Genomic DNA, 22,976 nt, shown 5'->3' with positions numbered 1-22,976 from the left:
CCCTCCCCGCCTCCCAGAGCCAACAAGCACTTCCACTGGATTGTACAAATGTTGTCACTTGATACCTATTTCCATATTATTCATTTTTGCTATAGAGCGATATTTTAAAGCCTAAACCCCAAATCACATACCCATATATACATGTGATAAGTGATGTCATATGGTTTTTTTGTATGTATCTACTTCCATAATTCTTTCTCTCAATGTGGATAGCACTCTTTCACATAAGTACTTCAGGAGTGTCCTGGCTTGTTGCATTGCTACTAGTAGCAAAGTCCATTATTTTGGATTGTTCCACAGTGTTTTACTTTCTGTGTACAATGTTCTGGTTCTACTCATTTCACTCTGCATCAGTTCACTGAAGTTCTCCCAGTTCATATGGAAAGCCTCCAGATTATCATTTCTTACAGTATAATAGTATTCCATCACTATCATCTAGCACAATTTATTCAGCCATTCCCCAATCGAGGGACAACTCTTCATTTTCCAATTTTTTGCCACCACAAAAAGTGCAGCTATGAATATTTTTGTACAAATCTTTTTCCTTATAATCTCTTTGGGGTGCAAACCCAGCAGTGGTATGGCTGGATCAAAGGGCAGGCATTCTTTTAAAGCCCTTTGCACATAATTCCAAATTGCCATCTAAAATAGCTGAATTAGTTCACAATTCCACCAGCAATGCATTAATGTCCTGATTTTGCCATAACCCCTCCAATTTATTATTTTCCTTTACTGCCATATTGGCCAGTCTGCTAGGTGTGAGGTGGTACCACAGAGTTGTTTCGATTTACATTTCTCTAATCATGAAGGATTTAGAACACTTTTTCATGTGTTTAATAGTTTTTATTTCTTTATCTGAAAACTGCCTATTCATGTCCCTTGACCATTTGCCAGTTGGGGAAATGGCTTGATTATTTTGTACAATTGATTTACCTCCTTAAAAAATTGAGAAATTAGACCTTTGTCAGAGGTTTTTGTTAAAAAAAAATTTTCCCCAATTTCTTGCTTCCCTTCTAATTTTGGTTCCATTGGTTTTGTTTGTACAGAAACTTTTTAATTTAATATAATAAAAATTATTCATTTTACATTTTGTAGTGTTCTCTATCTCCTGCTTGGTCTCAAATTCCGTCCTTTCCCATAGATCTGACAGGTATACTATTCTGTGTTCACCTAATTTATTCATGATTTCATTCCCTATATTTAAGTCATTTACCTGTTTTGAATTTATCTTAGTATAGGGTGTGAGATGTTGACCTAAACCTAATTTCTCCCATACTTTTTTCCAGTTCCCAGGCAGTTTCTGTCAGATAGTGGATTCTTGTCCCAAAAGCTGGGATCTTTGGGTTTATCGAACACTAACTTGCTACTATCATTTACCCCAAGTCTATTCCATTGATCCACCCTTCTTCTGTCTCTTAGCCAATATCATATTGTTTTGATGATCACTGCTTTATAGTTTAGTTTGAGATCTGGTAACACTAGGCCCCCATCCTTCACATTTTTTTTTCATTAGTTCCTTTGATAGTCTGGATCTTTTGTTCTTCCAGATGAACTTTGTAATAATTTTTTTTCTAATTCTATAAAAAAAATTTTTTGGTAGTTTGATAGGTATAGCACTGAATAAGTAAATTAATTTAGGTAGGATTATCATTTTTATTATATTAGCTCATTCTACCCATGAGCAATTGATGTTTTTCTAATTGTTCAGACCTAGTTTTATTTGTGTGAAAAGTGTTTTGTAGTTATGTTCATATAATTCTTCAATTTGTCTTGGCAAATAGATTCCCAGGTATTTTATCTTGTCTAGAGTGATTTTAAATGGAGTTTCTCTTTCTAGCTCTTACTGCTGGGTCTTGTTGGAAACATATAAGAATGCTGATGATTTATATGCATTTATTTTGCAACCTGCAACTTTGCTAAAGATATTGATAGTGGATTTTCTCGGATTCTTTAGGTATATCATCATGTCATATGCAAAGAGTGATAGTTTAGTTTCCTCATTGCCTATTTTGATCCCTTCAATTTCTTTTTCTTCCCTAATTGCTACTGCTAGTGTTTCTAAAACAATATTAAATTGAAGTGGTGATGATGGGCATCCCTGCTTCACTCCTGTTCTTATTGGGAAGGCATCTAACTTATCCCCACTGCAGATGACACTTGCTGATGGTTTATTATTATATAAATATATTTATACTTATAGGCATATACTATTTATCATTTTAAGGAAAGGCCCTTTTATTCCTATGTTCTCTATCCCAAATTCTTAATGAAAAATCTTCCTATGGAACCAAAGTCCATGATTTCTGACCTTGAGATAGATAGATAGATAAATGGATGGATGGATAGATGGATAGATATAGATACTTTTAAGTCATAAGAGTTCTTTGCATTACACCATAAATTAAAAAAAAATTTTTAAACCCTTACCTTCAGTCTTAGAATCAATACTGCATATTGATTCTAAGGCCGAAGAGTGGTAAGAGATAGGCAATGGGGGTCAAGTAACTTGCCCACGGACATATAGCTCTGCGAGGTATTAGAGGCCAGATTTAAACCCAGGACCTCTCATCTCTAGGCTTGGATCTCAATATACTGAGCCACCCAGCTGTCCCTAATATGAATCAATTTTGAAGAAGTAAAATACTTTGATGGCTTGAAAGGCAATTTAATTACAGAATGACAGAACTACAATAGTTCAATTAATTTAAGACTATGCCAGAAAAAAAACAACCTTAGGTTCTCTAACTTATGACCTAGGCCTTATTTAAGTAAACATACAGAAATGTGGAAGTCTCAATTTAAATTTCTGACACAATTTCCTTAATTTTTTATCTTTTATCCTTCTTGAAAATTATGGCAGAGATTTTGCTTCATTACATAACCTTGAATTGCATCTACTTCCTAATTTCCTTGAATATTACAACCTAGTCATCAGCTTTTGTTTCTCTTCAAGACATTGTGGTATAGTAGAGAACTAGACTTAAAAATAGGAAAACCTAGGTTCAAATCCTGCCTTAGATACTTGCTATGTGATCCTGAATGAGTTACTTAATGCTTCTCATCCTCAATTTCCTCATTTATAAAATGGAGATGATAAAAGCTACCTCACAGTTGTAAGGCTCAAATGAGAAAGGTACTTTTAAAACCTAGTTAGAAATTATAGCTATTATTATCATCCTTATTGTTATTCTCCAGTTTTTCAGGTTATTCACATTGAATCCCAGTCATTTGGAAGTGTACCTGTCTGATTCATGATAATAATTTCTTAGCTTTGTTTTGTATATGTATATATGCTTTTCATTGTATTCTCCTTAATATATTTTTCTTTTTTCCATTTGTCTCTAAAGATTATGTAATATTAACCTTAATATATCAATATTTAGGATTTTTATCAGTAGTATTTCCTTCCAGAAATGCAGACTTTAAAGATAACATAATAAATAATTTTTAGAGCCTTGGTTTCAGATAGCTAGTGTCAGAATCAAGATATGAACCCATATTTTCCTGACTCAAAGGCTATCACTCTATTTACTGAGCCACACAGCCTCTCAACGTTATTAATATTAATGTAACATTAATAATACATTCCATTACCTGCAGTGATCATGGATTTAAAGCAGGACTTTTGATCTATCCGTGGCCAAATAATGTATTTTGCCTTTGGTCTCTTGTGTCGAAGTGTCAAGAAACACAGAGTAAGACTCATACCAGTTGCCATTGGAACAACAAAGCAGTTAGCCACTGAACGAACACCTGTAAATAAACAATTAAAAATAAGTCAACTAAAAGCATTTATAGGATGATAGATTCAGTACTGGAAAGAATTGGAAGGTCATCTAGCCCAACCCCCTCATTTGCAGCAGGTCAGCAAAAAGTAGCACAATTAACATCATACACACCAGCCAGTCTTATGATGTCCAGGACTAATAAATTGGCTATTTTGTTCAAAAGGCTAGAACCTGCAGCTTTAGGTTGCACAGCAGCAATATCACCTGATCTTCCAATTCCATGAATGAACCTAAACAAAAGAAGGGTCAATAAATGGGGAAAAAAAAGTCTTATGCTAAATAAGTTATGTACATGTATGCAAAAAAGACACCTAGAAAATAGAAGCAATAGCTAGCCTTCATGGGTAGAATCTGAGACTTAAAAGAGACTGGGAAGACATTTAATTAAAATTTACCAGTATGTAAAGGATGAATTAATTATCTATAAAAAATAAGTTTTCCCTCTTTATTCCTCTTTACCTTAATGAAGAGAACTAAAATTTGGTCAATACTCTGGGTAATAAGGGTGGGGGGATGAGTGGCATCTGTTTCACTATAATTTTTTTTAATATAATTTTCTCTCCAAATAAAAGAAACTGTGGTATCTTGCCAATGGAGCAAGGAATAGAACCATGAGTAGGGTAGGAAAAGAAGGCAATACTCTAGGGTATAACAATTAAATGAAAACATAACAAAGGACACTTTTAAGGTATTAAAATGCCTGTATTACTTAATGCCAGAAAATGCTGACCTCTATGCTGTGTTCCATCAGGTTACATGTGTTATATCAGGCTCAAAGTTCAAGTTGGTAGTACAAACAAGGGAGTACAATATTCACACTTTCCTAGGGTGCTGTGTTTTAAGCTTTATGTGGTAGGATTTATTTTGACCATTAGCCTGACAGAAAAACTTACCAAGGTGATAAGAGCAATACTGCCCAAACTTTGGTAATGAAAAAAAAATTCCCATTACTTCTCTGATAGTACAAAGTGCTATAGTGGCATCATTATAAAAAGGCAGTGGAGAGTCAGAGATATCACCAGTGAGAGATCAAAGAAAGAAGAAACTCACCCCTTCCACACCCACATACAAAAATATTGACAGGCCACTCTTTTTTTGTGGTGGCAAAGAACTAGAAATCAAAGAAGTGTCCATAACTTAGGGAATGGCTGAACAAATTATGGTATGTGAAAGGAATGAAATAGTATTGTACTCTAAGAAATTATGAAAGGAATGGTTTTGGAAAAACACTGGGGAAACTTATATCAAATGACCAGCAGGAACTGAGAAGAAACAAAAGAACAATATATATAATAACATCATATGGACAACTCTGAAAAACTAAAGAATTCAGATCAATACAATGAACCCTGATTTCAGAGGACTGATGATGAAGCCTGCTTTCCACCTCTTAAGAAAAGCAGTGAAGAATGAGACAGATTTTTTTGGACATGACAAATGTGGGAATCTATTTTATTTGGCAATATATATTATGAGTTTTGTTTTTCTTTTTTTTCCCCCAATGGAAGATGATGAGGGTGAAAAAAAATGGGATTTTTGTTCATTGAAAAAAAAATCAAAATAGACTAATAGTATTGTTGTTCAATATTGTTGTTTTCTTCCACATCTAAGTATTCATGTTGGAACACTCCTCTAACTAGAATATACTCCTTCAAATTTTCCAGTGACCCTTCCTCTTGATTCCCACAAGTGAAAGTAATCTCTTATCTGTAAATTTAATACTTGTTTTTTGCATTTATCATAATCTGTCTTGTATTATATTCATTTATGTACACCCCATCAGACTATATTTTCTTTGACTATGCAGTCTGTAGCAGTGTCTTACTCATAGCAAACATTTAATAAATGTTTGAAGTGAATTGCCTTACTAGTATATGTAATTATCCACAATGTGCTCCTTGAAAAGTTTGTTCCTAAATTAAAGCATATTATAAATAGAATAGTGATTCTCACAATTTAAAATAACAACCAAATTATTTTTTTTAAATCCCTCTGTAATTTGAGTAATCATTTCCTAATTTGTTAGAAGTCTTTTTATAGCAGTCTGTGATAAAAGCAGAGAATACCAGTCCTGAGTTTCATATTGATAATAAGAACAATAAGCCCATTAATAATAATAATCCATTAAACTGTGAACAAGAGCTGTCTTTTGTCTTTCTTTGTATCCTCAGAACTTAGTACAATGCTTGGCACTTAATAGGTACTTGATAATACTAGCTGCCTGACTGATAATGTTCGCTTTGTAAATAATGGGATGACTAAGGTGAACTCCAAAATTTTATGCCTTGACAATTACATTTTTATAGTGCTAAACCATTTTCCAAGTGCTTTCATATACATTATTAAATTCACTGTTACTATTAGCAGCCAGGTGGCACATTGGATAGAATGCCAGACTTGGAGTCAAGAAGACTCATCTCCTGAGTTCAAATGTGGCGTCAGACATGTAGTAACTGTCACTTAACCCTGTTTGCCTTAATTCCTCATCTGCAAAACGGACTAGAGAAGAAAGCAGCAAATCACTCCTTTATCTTTGTCAAGAAAATCCTAACTAAGGTTACAAAGAGTCAGATACAATTAAAATGCCTGAACTACATTAGCCCAAGAGTATATTTCCATTATTGTGATTTCTACTTAAAATGAAAACTTTTACTACACTATATTAGACTGACTATAGCACCTACATTTCCCCTCAAATCTGACCTGTATAAAGCATCACTGTGTTTTCTTATGTATATCTACTTTTTTCTTTTCAGAGATACTGAAAAACAATATGGGTTTTAGACCCAACAGGATATAAAATTGTGCGTGTCTTTTGACCTAGCAATACTACTAGATCTGTATCCCAAGGAGATGGAAAGGAAAGGAAAGGAAAGGAAAGGAAAGGAAAGGAAAGGAAAGGAAAGGAAAGGAAAGGAAAGGAAAGGAAAGGAAAGGAAAGGAAAGGAAAGGAAAGGAAAGGAAAGGAAAGGAAAGGAAAGGAAAGGAAAGGAAAGGAAAGGAAAGGAAAGGAAAGGAAAGGAAAGGAAAGGAAAGGAAAGGAAAGGAAAGGAAAGGAAAGGAAAGGAAAGGAAAGGAAAGGAAAGGAAAGGAAAGGAAAGGAAAGGAAAGGAAAGGAAAGGAAAGGAAAGGAAAGGAAAGGAAAGGAAAGGAAAGGAAAGGAAAGGAAAGGAAAGGAAAGGAAAGGAAAGGAAAGGAAAGGAAAGGAAAGGAAAGGAAAGGAAAGGAAAGGAAAGGAAAGGAAAGGAAAGGAAAGGAAAGGAAAGGAAAGGAAAGGAAAGGAAAGGAAAGGAAAGGAAAGGAAAGGAAAGGAAAGGAAAGGAAAGGAAAGGAAAGGAAAGGAAAGGAAAGGAAAGGAAAGGAAAGGAAAGGAAAGGAAAGGAAAGGAAAGGAAAGGAAAGGAAAGGAAAGGAAAGGAAAGGAAAGGAAAGGAAAGGAAAGGAAAGGAAAGGAAAGGAAAGGAAAGGAAAGGAAAGGAAAGGAAAGGAAAGGAAAGGAAAGGAAAGGAAAGGAAAGGAAAGGAAAGGAAAGGAAAGGAAAGGAAAGGAAAGGAAAGGAAAGGAAAGGAAAGGAAAGGAAAGGAAAGGAAAGGAAAGGAAAGGAAAGGAAAGGAAAGGAAAGGAAAGGAAAGGAAAGGAAAGGAAAGGAAAGGAAAGGAAAGGAAAGGAAAGGAAAGGAAAGGAAAGGAAAGGAAAGGAAAGGAAAGGAAAGGAAAGGAAAGGAAAGGAAAGGAAAGGAAAGGAAAGGAAAGGAAAGGAAAGGAAAGGAAAGGAAAGGAAAGGAAAGGAAAGGAAAGGAAAGGAAAGGAAAGGAAAGGAAAGGAAAGGAAAGGAAAGGAAAGGAAAGGAAAGGAAAGGAAAGGAAAGGAAAGGAAAGGAAAGGAAAGGAAAGGAAAGGAAAGGAAAGGAAAGGAAAGGAAAGGAAAGGAAAGGAAAGGAAAGGAAAGGAAAGGAAAGGAAAGGAAAGGAAAGGAAAGGAAAGGAAAGGAAAGGAAAGGAAAGGAAAGGAAAGGAAAGGAAAGGAAAGGAAAGGAAAGGAAAGGAAAGGAAAGGAAAGGAAAGGAAAGGAAAGGAAAGGAAAGGAAAGGAAAGGAAAGGAAAGGAAAGGAAAGGAAAGGAAAGGAAAGGAAAGGAAAGGAAAGGAAAGGAAAGGAAAGGAAAGGAAAGGAAAGGAAAGGAAAGGAAAGGAAAGGAAAGGAAAGGAAAGGAAAGGAAAGGAAAGGAAAGGAAAGGAAAGGAAAGGAAAGGAAAGGAAAGGAAAGGAAAGGAAAGGAAAGGAAAGGAAAGGAAAGGAAAGGAAAGGAAAGGAAAGGAAAGGAAAGGAAAGGAAAGGAAAGGAAAGGAAAGGAAAGGAAAGGAAAGGAAAGGAAAGGAAAGGAAAGGAAAGGAAAGGAAAGGAAAGGAAAGGAAAGGAAAGGAAAGGAAAGGAAAGGAAAGGAAAGGAAAGGAAAGGAAAGGAAAGGAAAGGAAAGGAAAGGAAAGGAAAGGAAAGGAAAGGAAAGGAAAGGAAAGGAAAGGAAAGGAAAGGAAAGGAAAGGAAAGGAAAGGAAAGGAAAGGAAAGGAAAGGAAAGGAAAGGAAAGGAAAGGAAAGGAAAGGAAAGGAAAGGAAAGGAAAGGAAAGGAAAGGAAAGGAAAGGAAAGGAAAGGAAAGGAAAGGAAAGGAAAGGAAAGGAAAGGAAAGGAAAGGAAAGGAAAGGAAAGGAAAGGAAAGGAAAGGAAAGGAAAGGAAAGGAAAGGAAAGGAAAGGAAAGGAAAGGAAAGGAAAGGAAAGGAAAGGAAAGGAAAGGAAAGGAAAGGAAAGGAAAGGAAAGGAAAGGAAAGGAAAGGAAAGGAAAGGAAAGGAAAGGAAAGGAAAGGAAAGGAAAGGAAAGGAAAGGAAAGGAAAGGAAAGGAAAGGAAAGGAAAGGAAAGGAAAGGAAAGGAAAGGAAAGGAAAGGAAAGGAAAGGAAAGGAAAGGAAAGGAAAGGAAAGGAAAGGAAAGGAAAGGAAAGGAAAGGAAAGGAAAGGAAAGGAAAGGAAAGGAAAGGAAAGGAAAGGAAAGGAAAGGAAAGGAAAGGAAAGGAAAGGAAAGGAAAGGAAAGGAAAGGAAAGGAAAGGAAAGGAAAGGAAAGGAAAGGAAAGGAAAGGAAAGGAAAGGAAAGGAAAGGAAAGGAAAGGAAAGGAAAGGAAAGGAAAGGAAAGGAAAGGAAAGGAAAGGAAAGGAAAGGAAAGGAAAGGAAAGGAAAGGAAAGGAAAGGAAAGGAAAGGAAAGGAAAGGAAAGGAAAGGAAAGGAAAGGAAAGGAAAGGAAAGGAAAGGAAAGGAAAGGAAAGGAAAGGAAAGGAAAGGAAAGGAAAGGAAAGGAAAGGAAAGGAAAGGAAAGGAAAGGAAAGGAAAGGAAAGGAAAGGAAAGGAAAGGAAAGGAAAGGAAAGGAAAGGAAAGGAAAGGAAAGGAAAGGAAAGGAAAGGAAAGGAAAGGAAAGGAAAGACCTATAAATACAAAAATATTTATAGCAGCTCTTTTTTGGTGGCAAAGAACTGAAAACTGAGCAGAATGCTCATCATTTGGAGAATGGCTGAACAAGTTGTGGCATTTAATTGTGATAGAGTACTATTTTGTTATAGGAAATTTCGAGGTGGGGATTTTCAGAAAAAGATGGCAAGATCTACATGAACGTGGGCAAAATAAAGTGAGAAGAACAGGAGATCATTGTATACAGTAACAGCAATCTTGTAAAGATAATCAACAGTGAAAGACTTGGCTACTCTCATCAATACAATTCAAAACAATTCCAAAAGACTCATGAAAAAATGCTCTCCATCTCCAGCATGAGAACTGATGAACTCTGAATGCAAAATGAAATATGATTGTCTTACTTCCTTTTTCTTGCTTTTTTAAAAAAATATGGCTAATGTGGAAATGTTTTGCATGATTTCATATTTTTAATTGATATACTGCTTGCTTTCTCAGGGGGAGGAAACAGTAGAAGGGAGGGAATGAATTTGAAACTAAGAAATTAAAAAGAATGTTGAACATAAGTTTTAAAATTTTATCTTTAAATAAAAATAAACAAATAAATTATTGAAGCTATATGGTTTTCATTTTACTAAAATCATATTAAAACCAAAGGATTTAAATAGTCAATGGAATCCTTACATTTAAACCTAACATGAAATGACTAACAATTAAGAGATGATAGGGGAAATCTCTGAAACTATAAGATGAGTCAGTAGAAAAAATAGCAGAATTTATTAAAATGAAAATTATTATTTTCCACATGTATTAAAAAAATAAGTTGCAACTAAAAACAGTGTTTAGATATTTATTTCTAGTCTTCTTTTTCAAAGAATTTCTGAATTAGAAAATATAGACAATGATATAATTTGCTCTTTAAAACATTTTAAACATTTTATAAGGACTGTTTAAATTATTATTTTTTATTTAATATTTATATTATTTGATATATTTATATAATATTTAATATTAATAATTTAAATTAATATTTTTGAGACATAATAACATATACTATTTTTTTAATTACCTGTAATGACGACGGGCAACTAACCCAGATGCTACTCTACCTTCCCTTTCTCCCACACCACAGTTGCCCAGGAAATTGTTACTATCCATAATGGCAAGTTCATGGAGAAACAGCTCAATAGTACTTTCATCCCAACCATCTTCTGGACATTTACCCTTGAGAGAGGGAAATAGGTGTTAAAGATATAATTAAAAAAATCAGTCGTCTATGTGCTTCTTTATAAGGGTTTTACTGACATTAATGGAGAAGTGGAAGACCTGGAACTGGCACAAGGGTCTAATTCCACAGGTGATACTTAGTAGCAGTGATCATAGGCCTTTGTTCAGGGTAACAATTTCTCTGGGCTTCAGCTTCTTTATCTGAATGATACCTCTACTTACAAGGATACTGAAGTCAAATGAGATAATGCATATAAAGTTAAGTGCTATATAAATGCTGGATATTATTTTTTACATGCCTAAGATAAAAGTTTCTCCTATTTTTACTACACTATCAATGCTATTAACAATGTGGATCAGCAAAGAGATGATGCTAAGTAACAACTGGGGCTATTTCAGTTCACTTCCATTAACTTTTAAATGAACTGGTTACCTGAAAAACTAAAAAAAAATCAAACATCCTTAAGAGAAAATACTAAAATCAAGGCTTTACAGTTCACACTGATGTAGCACTTTACCTTCACTTAAGTACTTTCCACATAAGCATTTGTACAAAAAAGGTACTTAACCTAGGCCCTATTCATGGCAAGCAGTTAAAAGTGTGTGCTGATATGAATTCAACAGACTTTTGGGATGAAGAAAGTATTCTTTTAAAACTGGGGTTCTTAACCTAGGGTCCATGGTCCTAGGTGGATAGATTTCACCATGTCCATGAACCTGAATGGAAATAATAGATATTTTCACTAACCTCTTAAATTTAGCATTTCTTTCTATTACAATTTTTAAAAATCGGGGGCAGCTGGGTAGCTCATTGGAATGAGAGCCAGGCCTAGAGATGGGAGGTCCTAGGTTCAAGACTGGTCTCAGACACTTCCCAGCTGTGTGACCCTGGGCAAGTCACTTGACCCCCATTGCCTACCCTTACCACTCTTCTGCCTTGGAGCCAATGCTCCAAAACAGAAGGTGAGGGTTTTAAAAAAAAAAGGAACAATTTTTAAAAATTATTCCGAAGAGGGGTCTATAGGCTTTACTAGAATGCCAAAGGAGTCTATTACACAAAATATGTTAAGAATCCCCAGGCTAGCCATATCTTCATTTCCTACCAACAGCACTCTATCATGCTAACTTGAACTTCATCACCCGGCAATATCACATCAGCCTTGGTACTCCACACCTAAGCAGTACGCTCAGACTGATGAACAGAGCAAAGTGCTCCTCCTGAAACCTCTATCTAAGAAGGGTACTCAAGCCTGCCATCTCTTTATTTCCCACAAGCTTCACTCCTTTGGATTCTCCATCACGTTCTGCACATTCTGCACCAGGTACCTTCCCTTTCTCCCTCCTTTTCTCAGCTTCCTTTTGTCTGCTTTTAGGAAGTTAAGTTCCTTGAGGGCAGAAACTATCTCTTCCCCTATCCCCGATATCTAGCACATAATATTGCCAGACTTTTCAAATTTCCTTAAGTATGGACACAACTTCCACCTAGGCAAGTCAGTAGCTACTCATAAATTATACTCTTAGTTGCCTGGGGGTACTGACAAATTAAGGGACTAGCTTTTAGTCACCCGGGAATACGGGTCAGCCCGAATCCATGACCTATTCCTCTAACCACAGGGTAACTATGCCTTCCAAAGCAAATTTCCCACCCCATTTTACCAAAGGGAAACTGAGGTTCAAGCAGAGAGAAGTAACTCGCCCAGGGTCACACAAGAGGCCTGGAAGCCACGCCTATCTGTCCCTAGAGCCCTAGTTCTTTCACAGTCTCAGGGCTACCCGGGCATTTTCTGAATCTCGGGTTGGAAACTGTCAAGCTTGGATACAGAGGGGGAGGAGGGCGGGGAAACTCCTTGGTATTCCCAGCGATTCCTTACTTAGCACATCGCCCGGAATACAGTAAGCGTCTAATAAATGCTTGTTGACTGACTGAATGGCCTGGGTCTCCCCCTCTTCCCGCAGCTTTTAGAGAAGGGATCGCCGGTCCTATACGACCCGAGGGAGTGGACTTTGCCCCAGCACACAGCTCCTACCAATCTTACTTCCCCCGCCGGGAGGCGGACAGCCCAGCCCTTTCTAGCTCCCGCCCCCGGCTCCCAGGCCCGGGCTCCGAAGCCCTCGGATCCGAGGGCTCTGGCCGGGCTTCCCTCACGGGCTTCAGGCCTGGGAGACTGGGCGGGCACCTCGGTACCTTCTCCAGCAGGAGCCGTATGAGGTGCTCGTGGGAGCGGCGGGCCTCACAGCCCTGCCGAACGTAGGCCGGGGTCACCAAACGCTCGCCTGCAGCGAAGTTCTCGCAGTTCATGGCGCACACGGCACCAGTCACACAAGGGGGGAAAGTGACTCTCAAAAGGAGGAGCAACCAAGGCGAGTCAGAACCGAGAGTCAAGGGGGCAGTACATTTACGCGTGCGCGAGTGCGCGGCTTTTCCCCCCTCCCACTCTTCCGCCTAGCCAACCAATGAGACTAAGGAGGAGCGGAGCATGCGTGAAGGCTCCCAGAAACAATAGGGGCGGTGGAAGGCGGCATGGCAACACCCCTCCTCCAGAGAAACATTTCTGATAGGCTGAAATCCTTGATTGCTCTCCGGGTTGTTCTAACTGACGCCCCTTTTAGGCATTCACAATTCTTGCTTCCCAGCATTTCTCTTGGGGTGGAATGAAGTATACAAATATTTTTCCACGTTACTTTTAGCGAACAATGGGATCAGAAATCACAATCAATCCACCTGAACAGGGAATCAAATCATTTGATCTGGAAAATCCTTTCCCTTTCCTCAAAAAGAAGGAACTAATCACCTAGGTAACCACTATGAGGGGTTGTCCTCTCTCCAAGCACAGACAGGGAATGCCCATCTTTTGTGATTCTTTGGAAACTATACTGACATCATTGGGGAAATTGGGAATTTTCCATCCATTTGGGTTTTCCCCTGTGGATTGTTGGCCTCTCCCCTTCGAGGAGTCAGGATTTGACTGAAGGGTTCCTGTCCTATCATGATGTGAGGCTTGATGACCTTATTTCTCAAAGTCTCCATCTACAGAACTCAAGTTTTGGCAGGTTTTAACACTCAGAAAAAAAAGCATTTAGTGCCCACCAGTGGAAAAACATTAATATTAAGATGGCAACCAGCTGATAAATTATTTGTCCATGACAACCCTTGAAACAATATCAAATAATACTTCAGGTGGCTATGATACCTTAAGATGGAAATGCCCCAATTTACAAATGGTCGGCTAATATGAATAAGCAGTTTTCAGATAAAGAAATGAAAGCTATCTATAACCATATTTTAAAAAAGGTTTAAATCTCTCTTGATTAGAGAAAGGCAAATTAAAACAACTCTGAGGTACCACCTAAAAAATATTTAGTGTGTTAAGTTAGATATCTTACCCTATCCTCTCTCTGATTTTCTTACTTTTACTCTCTCTTCCTATTTGTAAATAAACTACCATTCTGACTTGAGTCTTTCTAGGAATTGAATCCCTTGGCGACCACCCTCTTGTATATTCAGTCAAACCATAATTTTTTTACCCTTTTCATTACCAGTTATAGTCTCAAAGCTTTTCCACCTAGGTAGGACTTGTTAGCACTTGTGGTCCACTGATATCACCTCCACATCAAGAGGCATCAGAGTAAGACTTTAGTCCAAAGCTTTTCATGTTCTAGGTACTCAATAAATACTTGCTGAATTGAAGACTGGGGATCATCTCCTCATTAGATGCTCAGAAAGAAATGACAAGCAATTGTAATTAGCAGAACTTATACTAGTATCACCATAAACTGGCATTAGTTTATAAGCAATTGAAACCAGTGATAAAGTATGATTGCCTGTTATATGTCTATATCTATCATAATATATAATGCTACTGTGGATAGTATAATTTTAAAAATTGATAGTATGGGGACAGCTAGGTGACTCAGTGTATTGAGAGTCAGACTTAAAAACAAGAAGTCCTGGGTTCAAATTTGGCCTCAGATACTTCCTAGCTGTGTGATCCCCAGCAAGCCACTTAACACATATTGCCTAGTCTTTACTATGATTCTGCCTTGGAATCAATACACAGTTTTGACCCTAAGATACAAAGTAAGGGTTTTTTTAAAAACCTGAAGATATAAAGCAAGAATGTTTATCTCTTAGGAGTCTTTCTCCCCATAAAGGATAAACACAGGGCTTCTGAGCAATAAAGGATCTTTGCTGTGTGCTACACAATCCAGGAGTAATTATATGTGGCACTGAATGCTACAGAGGCAGGTATAAATACTAGGCATGGCCTATAATTTATGGAAGGACAAGACCACTCTGGCCTGACAGGATCCGACTGATAAGCCAAGAACATTCAGATAAGAGGTTGTCTTTTGTGAATTTTGTGAGTAACATGGAAAGAGTTGAAGTATTCCAACAGCACCTGTCATACCTATCTGAGTCCAAGAAAGAAAGAAGTATTTATCTGACTCCAAAAAAGAAAGAAGAGATAGCAGGTAGTAATATGAAGCACCAAAAACCTATCACACCAGTAAGAGGCTTCCTAATTAACTGAGACATAGAGATTGGAAATTAGCAATGAACTCAAGTCAGTGAATTCAAGTAGATGAATCCCAAAATCAGCATCTTTTAGAAAAGATTATATTCTAACCTGGTATAGGGAAGAGCCTAGACAATTCCACCCAGTTCCAAGAGAGAATCAGAACAGGTCTAGGAAACTTTTATTAGAATTAGATTAGAAAGTTTAGGTGTCACTCAATCTCAGAGTTTTATTTTATATGCACATTTTATTACCTTACCCTGCTATATTGTATCTTCTCTCTTCTCTTATAAATAAAATCTAGACAACCCACTCATTGGTCTGGGGGTAAAATTACAAGGGACAGAAAAGAAAGAGAGAAGTGAGTGCTAGAAACAAGTATCAAGAAATACTACCAAAAAAAAAAAAAGGGTCAAGGAGGGCTGGTAGGTAAGGACTGAGTCCTGCAGATGTCTCCATTCAAGAAGCCAGGCCAGTTCAAGGATCATGAAGGCTACAGAAGCACAGTGTTTTGAATTCGAGTTCATCAATCATGCAGATTGAAAAAAATAGTGTAACCTCTTGCCAAAAAGAGAGTCTCCTGGCCAATTTCCAAGCTGCTACTCCAGTTAGTAAAACCAAAGGCCCAGAGGTGGAACCTTAACAATCCCTTCTGTCTGAGCCCATGACTGCCAGCTAATGGCTGGCAGGGTAAGTGGGCCACTATGATCACCCTGACTTATCACTTAGGGCTAGGACAAGGAACAGATACAAGCACTCTGTGGCGGGAGTGAACAGATGTGTTCCTGCTTAATTTGAAGAGTACCCCAATACAGTTAATGAGATTACAGGACCATTGTCAGAAAGGAATACTCCTGGAGTTGGATGCGTGCCATGAGAGTCCCCCCTGTTGTTGTCTACCTATATCTTCCCCCCCAACCCCCAGCCCTGGTTTACCTGGAGAGAATGTGATTACTGGGAGGTCTTATTAAACTTCTGACTACTCTGTAGTGAATAAAGCTGTTTTCTGATCACTGTTGCCTAAGGTTAAGGAGAATGAACTCTTTTTGGAAGAATTCCCCCACTCTGGGTTCTATAAAAGCAGTAAAACTAACTCAGCCTTTTCTTTTTGGACTTTCTCATCATGCATTTTCTCTCCTTCAGGCAATGACAATTTACCTCAGAAACCTATGACTATATGTGAGCCTAAGACTTAATCTTGAGACTGCTTTCTGCCTTTTTGTTCCTTTTTCTGAGCCCAGGATAATAGTGAGTAAGTAATTTAGGTGTCATCTTTGACTCCTCATTATCTCTTAGTCCCCATTTCCAATTTAATGTCAAGTCCTGTCGATTCTACTTCCATAGCACCTCTCTTATCTACTCCCTTCTCTCCTTTGACTCTACCACCACCCTGGTTTCAGGCCTTCATCACCTCATTTGCTGCTGTTTAGTTGTTCAGTCTTATTGGACTCTCCAGCAAACCAACTGTCCATGGGGTTTTCTCAGCAAGGATAGTGGAGTGGTTTGCCATTTCCTTCTTCAATTTTGTGCAGGCAGGGGTTAAATAATTACCCAGGGTCACAGAGCTAGGAAGTGTGTGAGGTCAGATTGGCTCTCTGGTCTTTCTGACTTCAGGCCCAGGGCTTTTATCCACTGCACCACCTCGTTTCATCACCTCACACCTGGATTATTGCAGTAGCTGCCTGGTTGGGCTCCCTGCTTTGAATATCTCCCCATTCCAGGCTATCCTCCACTCAGATATCAAATTGATTTTCCTAAAGCATGTCTGACCTATTCAATAAACTCCAATGGCTCTCTATAAACTCCAGGATCAAATATAACATCCTCTGTTTTGTGTTGAGTCCTTTACAACCTAGCCTGCTTTTACCTTTCCAGTCTTCTTGTAGCTCAGACCCCTCTATACACTTTACAATCCAATGAGATTGGCCTTCTGTTATGATGGTTGAGAGAAATGATTATAAAGATGTAATTGTTAAGAAGAGGTAAAGGAAAAGTCCCTGATGACAAAGGAGCTTTAAACTTTCCTTAGGTATAAACAGGAAATCAGATAACTCAACTAAACTTCCTGTAGAATTCCCCCAACCAATCACAGTGTGTTTCTTCAGGAAGACTAGCCTCCTGGCACCAAGCAATGTTTCAATAAATGATAACTAAATCTATAATATCAGAGTAACAATGATAAATTAGTAATGCATCTGACTAATGATATTACTGAAGCTAGTAAAGCTTAACTTCAGGGAGTAAGGCTGAATCCTCCTCTGGCTCTTCAACTTGCCCCAAGACTTCTTTGAGGCTGACCTGTTGCCAGGTCAAACCAACAAAAGGTCAGTAGCTAGACTGACTTTTAAAAACAAGGCTTTTACTGGTATAAATCAAAACAAAGGGGTAACTGGTAGAAGGGAAGAGGGTTATTAGGAGACCCTAAATTTAGTTTGCTCCTAGTTATGTGTTATATCTAACAGCTTTAGAATGTTGACAGCTGAACTAACCAGGGCCACTGACCCAGGCAGGCCACTGGTTGATCTGGCCTAATTTGGTGAGGCACTGCTTGCCTGTAGACAAATTAGACGGTAGCTTGATTAATTGATGCTCGACTACTGGCCCAGGGCTGACAAGCCCTGAGCCAGATGAAGAATAATTAGTTGGTTGAAATGGGTTTGACAGTGAGTTGTTGCTATTTGTCAGCTAAATTGGATAAATCCTACCTAACTAAGTTATCTAATCCCACAATCCTCCTCCCTCCACCCTGGATCCCAGGCTCCAAAATGAGTCCCAGGGTCCAGTCACTGCCTCCCTTATATAGGACACAGCCCAACCAATGATTGGTCTCATGCCCCAGGATGGCATCAGGACTTTCCCAAGATTCCAAGTGTCCAACTGCAAACTGTGCCCACAGGCATGGCTTCTTGCAAAATCTTGCAAAACTTAACTTACACTTCTTGCTGTTTTTACTAGAACAAGACATTTCACCCCAACTCAGGGCATTTTCTTTGGTTGTTTATCCTTGACTAGAATTCTGCTCTCCTTATCTCCAACTTTTGGCTTCCTTTTAAGGTCCAGCTAAAATCTCACTCCTAAAAGAAACTTTTATCTCACTTTTATCTCCTTTAATGTTAGTGCCTCCCTTCTATGATTTTCTCTGGTTTATCTTGTATATAGCTTGTGTATACACTGTTGTTTGTATGTTATCTTCCCCCATCAGACTGTAAGCTCTTTGAGAGCTGCATCTGTTTTTGTTTTTTGCTTTTTTTTCTCTGTATCTTCAGTAGTTAGTACAGGGAACTGGCATGTAGGAGGTGCTAGATAGATGATTTTTGACTGGCTCACTAACAATCCTGAGAAATGGATATTTCCAATTTGGAGAGTTACCTAATGTTTAATCTTAAATGCAAAAGGTCCAGATTTGAGCAACAGCTGCTCAGAAAGCTTTCTTAATAGTATGCATCTTGGAGATGAGTACTGACACCAGGATTGTCCTAAGGCAGAACAAAAAAGAACCAGGCCTTGGCTGGTCAGGAAACTAAGAACTGCTGTGAATTGCTTAGGCAGTGTAGGTCTAAGGTGAATGAAAAACATTTTTTCCACAGTCCCCCAAAGGATGTTTGTCTTCTGAAGGTAATATAATAAGTATCATAGGAAGAATTGTTTTATGTTTTCTGTATTTGTTCATGAGTGCCTGAGTCTTTTGTATCTTAGGCATTTCATGTGTGGCAAAACAAAAAGCCCCCCCCCATTCCTGATACTCTTTAAGCACTTTTGTGGGAAGAGATACTCCTACTTTCTTTTGAGGAGTCCCTAGATATAAACCTAAAGTTTGCTCTAGAATTTTTTTCTGAAAGAATATAGGTGTGGGAAGAGGCAGAAAGACAACCCTGACCCTCTTTGGGTAAGGACTGCCAGAATTGAACTTGGGTCCATTGGAGTCCAGAGCCTCTCCCTTTTGGGGGTCCCCATGGACCAACAATGTTTATCCTGACCCCAAGAGGGTATTGTCAAATTGAGCTATGGGTTTAAGACTATTTAGGGTTTAGAGTTAGAGAGAAGGAGGAGGAAGAAGAAAAAAAGGAGAAAGAGACACAGATATAGAATGCCTTTATAAGACTTCATTATCCAACCTCCATACCTACACTCAAAGGAGGCTCAGTTTGAAACTGGCTCCTGCCTCTTCTTTTAGGCCTAAACATTACTCCTTGCAAAGTTCACTGGGCAGTGATCCACCTCTGTCACAACATCCCAAGAATGGGCCATAAAATTTTGCTTAAGACTTTATTCAAACAAATGAAAAAGTCCTCATTCACTGATGTCAGAGATTCTTGGTAGCTACAATTATGACATGAAATCAGCCAGTATATCTAGTTATGTGAGGTATGTTTTAATCTTTACTAATTCCTTTCTTCCCCTTGTTGTGGAATTCTCCAGCCCTTCCTGTTAGGTCTCCTAACTAATAACTAAATAATCTTCCTCACATCACCCTTCAGGTTGGTAATGACTCTTCATGACTAATTTGGAGTATTCTTGGCAAAAGATACCGGAGTGGTTTGCCATTTCCTTCTCTAGCTGATTATTACAGATGAGAAAACTATGGCAAATAGGGTTAAATGATTTGCCCCGGATCATATAACTAGTAAGTGTCTGAGACCACATTTGAACTTAAACTAAAACATTAAACATAAATTAAAACCCAAAGAAATTAAGTGGTTTTCTCAAGGTAAATAATAGAATTAGAATATGAATCTAGATTTTCTAACTTCAAAGGAATCACTTTCTCACCTTTGCTAGACTTCCCACCAAAGGAGAAGCTACCAATTTGTTCCTGAGATTCTTTTTCCTACTCTAAGATCTTGATATAATTTCTGATAGATATATTTATTTTTTCTAGAGTACACCATTCATAGCAAAGGTAAATGTTCGTCTTTCCATGTGACAGACATAAAGGTAGATAAATGACAGTAAATAGAGTGCCAGACCTGAAGTGGGGAATACTTAAGTTCAAATCCATTCTCAGTCACTGAATAGATTATGATCATGAGAACTTGCCTATAACTTCATTTAACTTCCTTGACCTTCAGTTTCCTCATCTATAAAATGGAAATAATAATTACACACCTCATAGAGTTGAATATACATAAAATGCTTTGTAAATCTCAAAGTACTATTTAAATGCTAGTTATTATTATTAATTATATCACACCAAATCATATGAGCAGCTGTCGTATACAAATCAACCCCTAGAATCAGAAGCTCTAGTGCTACATCTCCTAATATAGCTGGACTTCCTTACTGACAACCACAGAATTTTAAAAAATATAATAATTCAGTCTACCAGAGTACCCAGGACAGAACCTTTTATGCAAATTCTCACTTTCGCTTTCTTTTTTGTTTTTCTAGCCCTAACCTTTTGCTTCCCAGTTCCTAAAGTCAATCACTCTCTGGGGAGACAAAGTCTGTTCAGGTTAAAATGAAGAGATTCAACTAGATGAATTCCAAGAGTTTCTAATCCTATGATTCTAAGGTCATTTGGAAGAAGAGAGTTTGCAGAATGACTCATTTGGTTTCCAAGGGAACTCTGCTGACTGAGAAAAAGGCAATCACAGGATTTTTTCACAGACTGGCCTAAAGCCCTGGAGTACTTTTCTGTTTCTGATCTGGAAGAAAAAAATAATAAAGTGATACTGTAAGAAAAGGCAATGGCCTACACTAAGATTAGCAAGACAATTCTATTTTAGGAGAGAGAGAAACTAGTTCAAGAGAGTTAAACATCAGCTAGGAACATGAAGAGTCCAATTCATTATGGCTCTTAGTTAAAGCAGCAATAGAAGAAAAGCTATATGCTGTTTAGATACTACAGAAATGTTAAGGGTAATGGGCTTTTTAATGCATGAAGTACCATAATTGAGAGAAAGTTTCAGATTAACCTTAAAGCAGAATTAGGAGGATCCAAAGTGAGACTGGTTCTTTGGTGAAATTGTCACTATATCAATGTGAATAGTACTTCTGCCATTGCAGGTGTCCATTTTCAATGCCTTCCTATTTATTCTCTATGATTCTTATCCTTGTTTTTCCATAAAAAATTTATTCAATGCCTTAGGGGTTCCCTCTCATTCTTTTGATATCTTGAGGGTACCAATATATTACTCAGAATGTCCATCTATGATAACTTGTACCATGATTAATTAATTAATTAATTAATTAATTGCCTTCCTTTCCTGGTGATATATGTGGTTGGCAATGTATTTTATGGTTTTTCTTATATGTCAGTTTTAATTTGCAACACAATGAACCAAACTATACTTAGTAGCTATAATAACAATTGAAGTATAGTGAGAAAAGTGCTTAATTTGAATAGAGTTGCATTAGCAATTTTTTTTTTGCTCTAAATTGTATTTCACATTGTATAAAACTAGGCAGGGATCAGCATGTGCCAGGTCAATTTTCAAGTCAAATTTCAAGTAAGTCAAATTACTACCACCAACTTGACCATCATCTCACCTAGTGCCCTGATGGGGATAGCCCAGGACCTTGAACCCAACAACTTTGTGTATAGCAATAATCCCCCAAATCACCAGAACTGCTTTTAGTTCAGCTCCCACAACCATCATTAAGCAACAAAATCATTGTGGAGATGGGTTCCATCTCCCTCATAACTATCAGCAACAACTGCTGACCAATTGCTACCAACAGGTATAGGAGCCTGAGATGTGATAGCAACCACCACCACCACCACCATTCCTGCTTCCATCCCAGCTGTCATAGCCATCATCATTAGAAACAAGTCTTTTGAAAAAGGGACCAACAATACTTACTGACTGCCCCATACAAAGTAGCTGGAGCAACAGGGCATCCCTGAAGGAGAGATAGGAGGGCAGCATATGCTAGACAAATCAAAATACCATCACTATCTTGATCGCTATATCTCCTCAGACCCTAATGGAAAGCCTAGAACTCTGAACCAAAGAGCCTTGGAAATGGTAATATTTCTTAACCCAGTATTCTCAGACATCTTGGGAAGTAAAGCCTGTGTAGATGCAGCCCAATAATTGATCCTAAAGGTGTTTCAGCTATCTGGGACATCTACTGTGCATCCAGAAAAAAAAGTTCTTATCACCAAAGTCTTTGATTCTTTCAAATGTTCTATCATCAGAAAGTGATTTGATTTTATCATTGGAAATAACATTAAAGCAAACTTCTAGGCTAAGATGGCCATAGAGTAGAAGCAAGGGTCTTCTCCTTACCACCAACCAACATAAAGCATCTCAAAAGGACAAAAATCAAAATCAGATGAGCAAAGGGACTATGCTGTAGGGCACAGCCTTGAAGGTAGGCAGGGTTTGGACATTTCCACGCTATAAGGAGGTAAAATTAATCCTACCAAAGTGTGACCTGATCACCCCTCCCCCACTCTCTCTATCTCTAGGTTCTCAGGGTTCTATCTCTCAATCTCTAGGTTCTCAGGGGCCTGGCTGAGGACACCACAGACTTATCCCTGAGAGCATCAAGACTTGGGACCTCAGGACAAAAACCAATCTGTAGTTCGATACACGGAGACCTGCCTACCTTCCTCACTCAGACTTCTAGCTGGGAAGGGAAGAAAAAACTAACACAGCAATGGCCACCAATACCCAAGAACTATAATCTACAACTACCAAATAAAAAAAAAATAAGAAAAAGACTTTCCCTGGATAACTTCTATGGGGAAAAATAGCAAACTACAAAGGAGACAGCAGAGGGAAACAAACAAGCAAACACATCCAAACTCCCCCCCCCCAAAAAAAATGGAAATTGGTCACAAGCTCCCAAGGAACTCAAATTTGAGTTTAAGAACCAAGTAAAAAAAGACAGAAGAAACTAGGCAAGAAAAGTGAGAAATAGTTCAAAAAGAAAATGACAGTTTAAAAAACAGAATCTCCCACTTGGAAAAAAGAAGTCCAGAAATCAAATAAAATGATAAGCAAATTGGAGACCAGAATTGACCTGCTGGAAGCCATGAAAAGCA

General features: G+C 37.9%; 1 protein-coding gene across 1 annotated transcript in view; it reads right to left on the bottom strand.

Moving 5' to 3' along the window:
- SEPSECS (Sep (O-phosphoserine) tRNA:Sec (selenocysteine) tRNA synthase) overlaps window positions 1-12,810 on the bottom strand; it is a 68,932-nt gene extending 56,122 nt beyond the window's left edge. The window contains exons 1-4 of the mRNA XM_044680556.1: window positions 12,652-12,810; window positions 10,309-10,463; window positions 3,900-4,018; window positions 3,595-3,753 (exon numbers count right to left, since the gene is read on the bottom strand). Coding sequence (XP_044536491.1) covers window positions 3,595-3,753; window positions 3,900-4,018; window positions 10,309-10,463; window positions 12,652-12,765 — 547 coding nt within the window. The 5' untranslated portion in view covers window positions 12,766-12,810. The remainder of the gene's footprint in view (window positions 1-3,594; window positions 3,754-3,899; window positions 4,019-10,308; window positions 10,464-12,651) is intronic.
- Window positions 12,811-22,976: the final 10,166 nt, after the last annotated feature.

This window comes from Gracilinanus agilis, chromosome 6, assembly GCF_016433145.1.
Source record: "Gracilinanus agilis isolate LMUSP501 chromosome 6, AgileGrace, whole genome shotgun sequence".
Lineage (NCBI taxonomy): Eukaryota > Metazoa > Chordata > Mammalia > Didelphimorphia > Didelphidae > Gracilinanus > Gracilinanus agilis.
The sequence above is the reverse complement of the archived record's forward strand: the minus strand, read 5'-3'. Positions and strand labels throughout refer to the sequence as shown.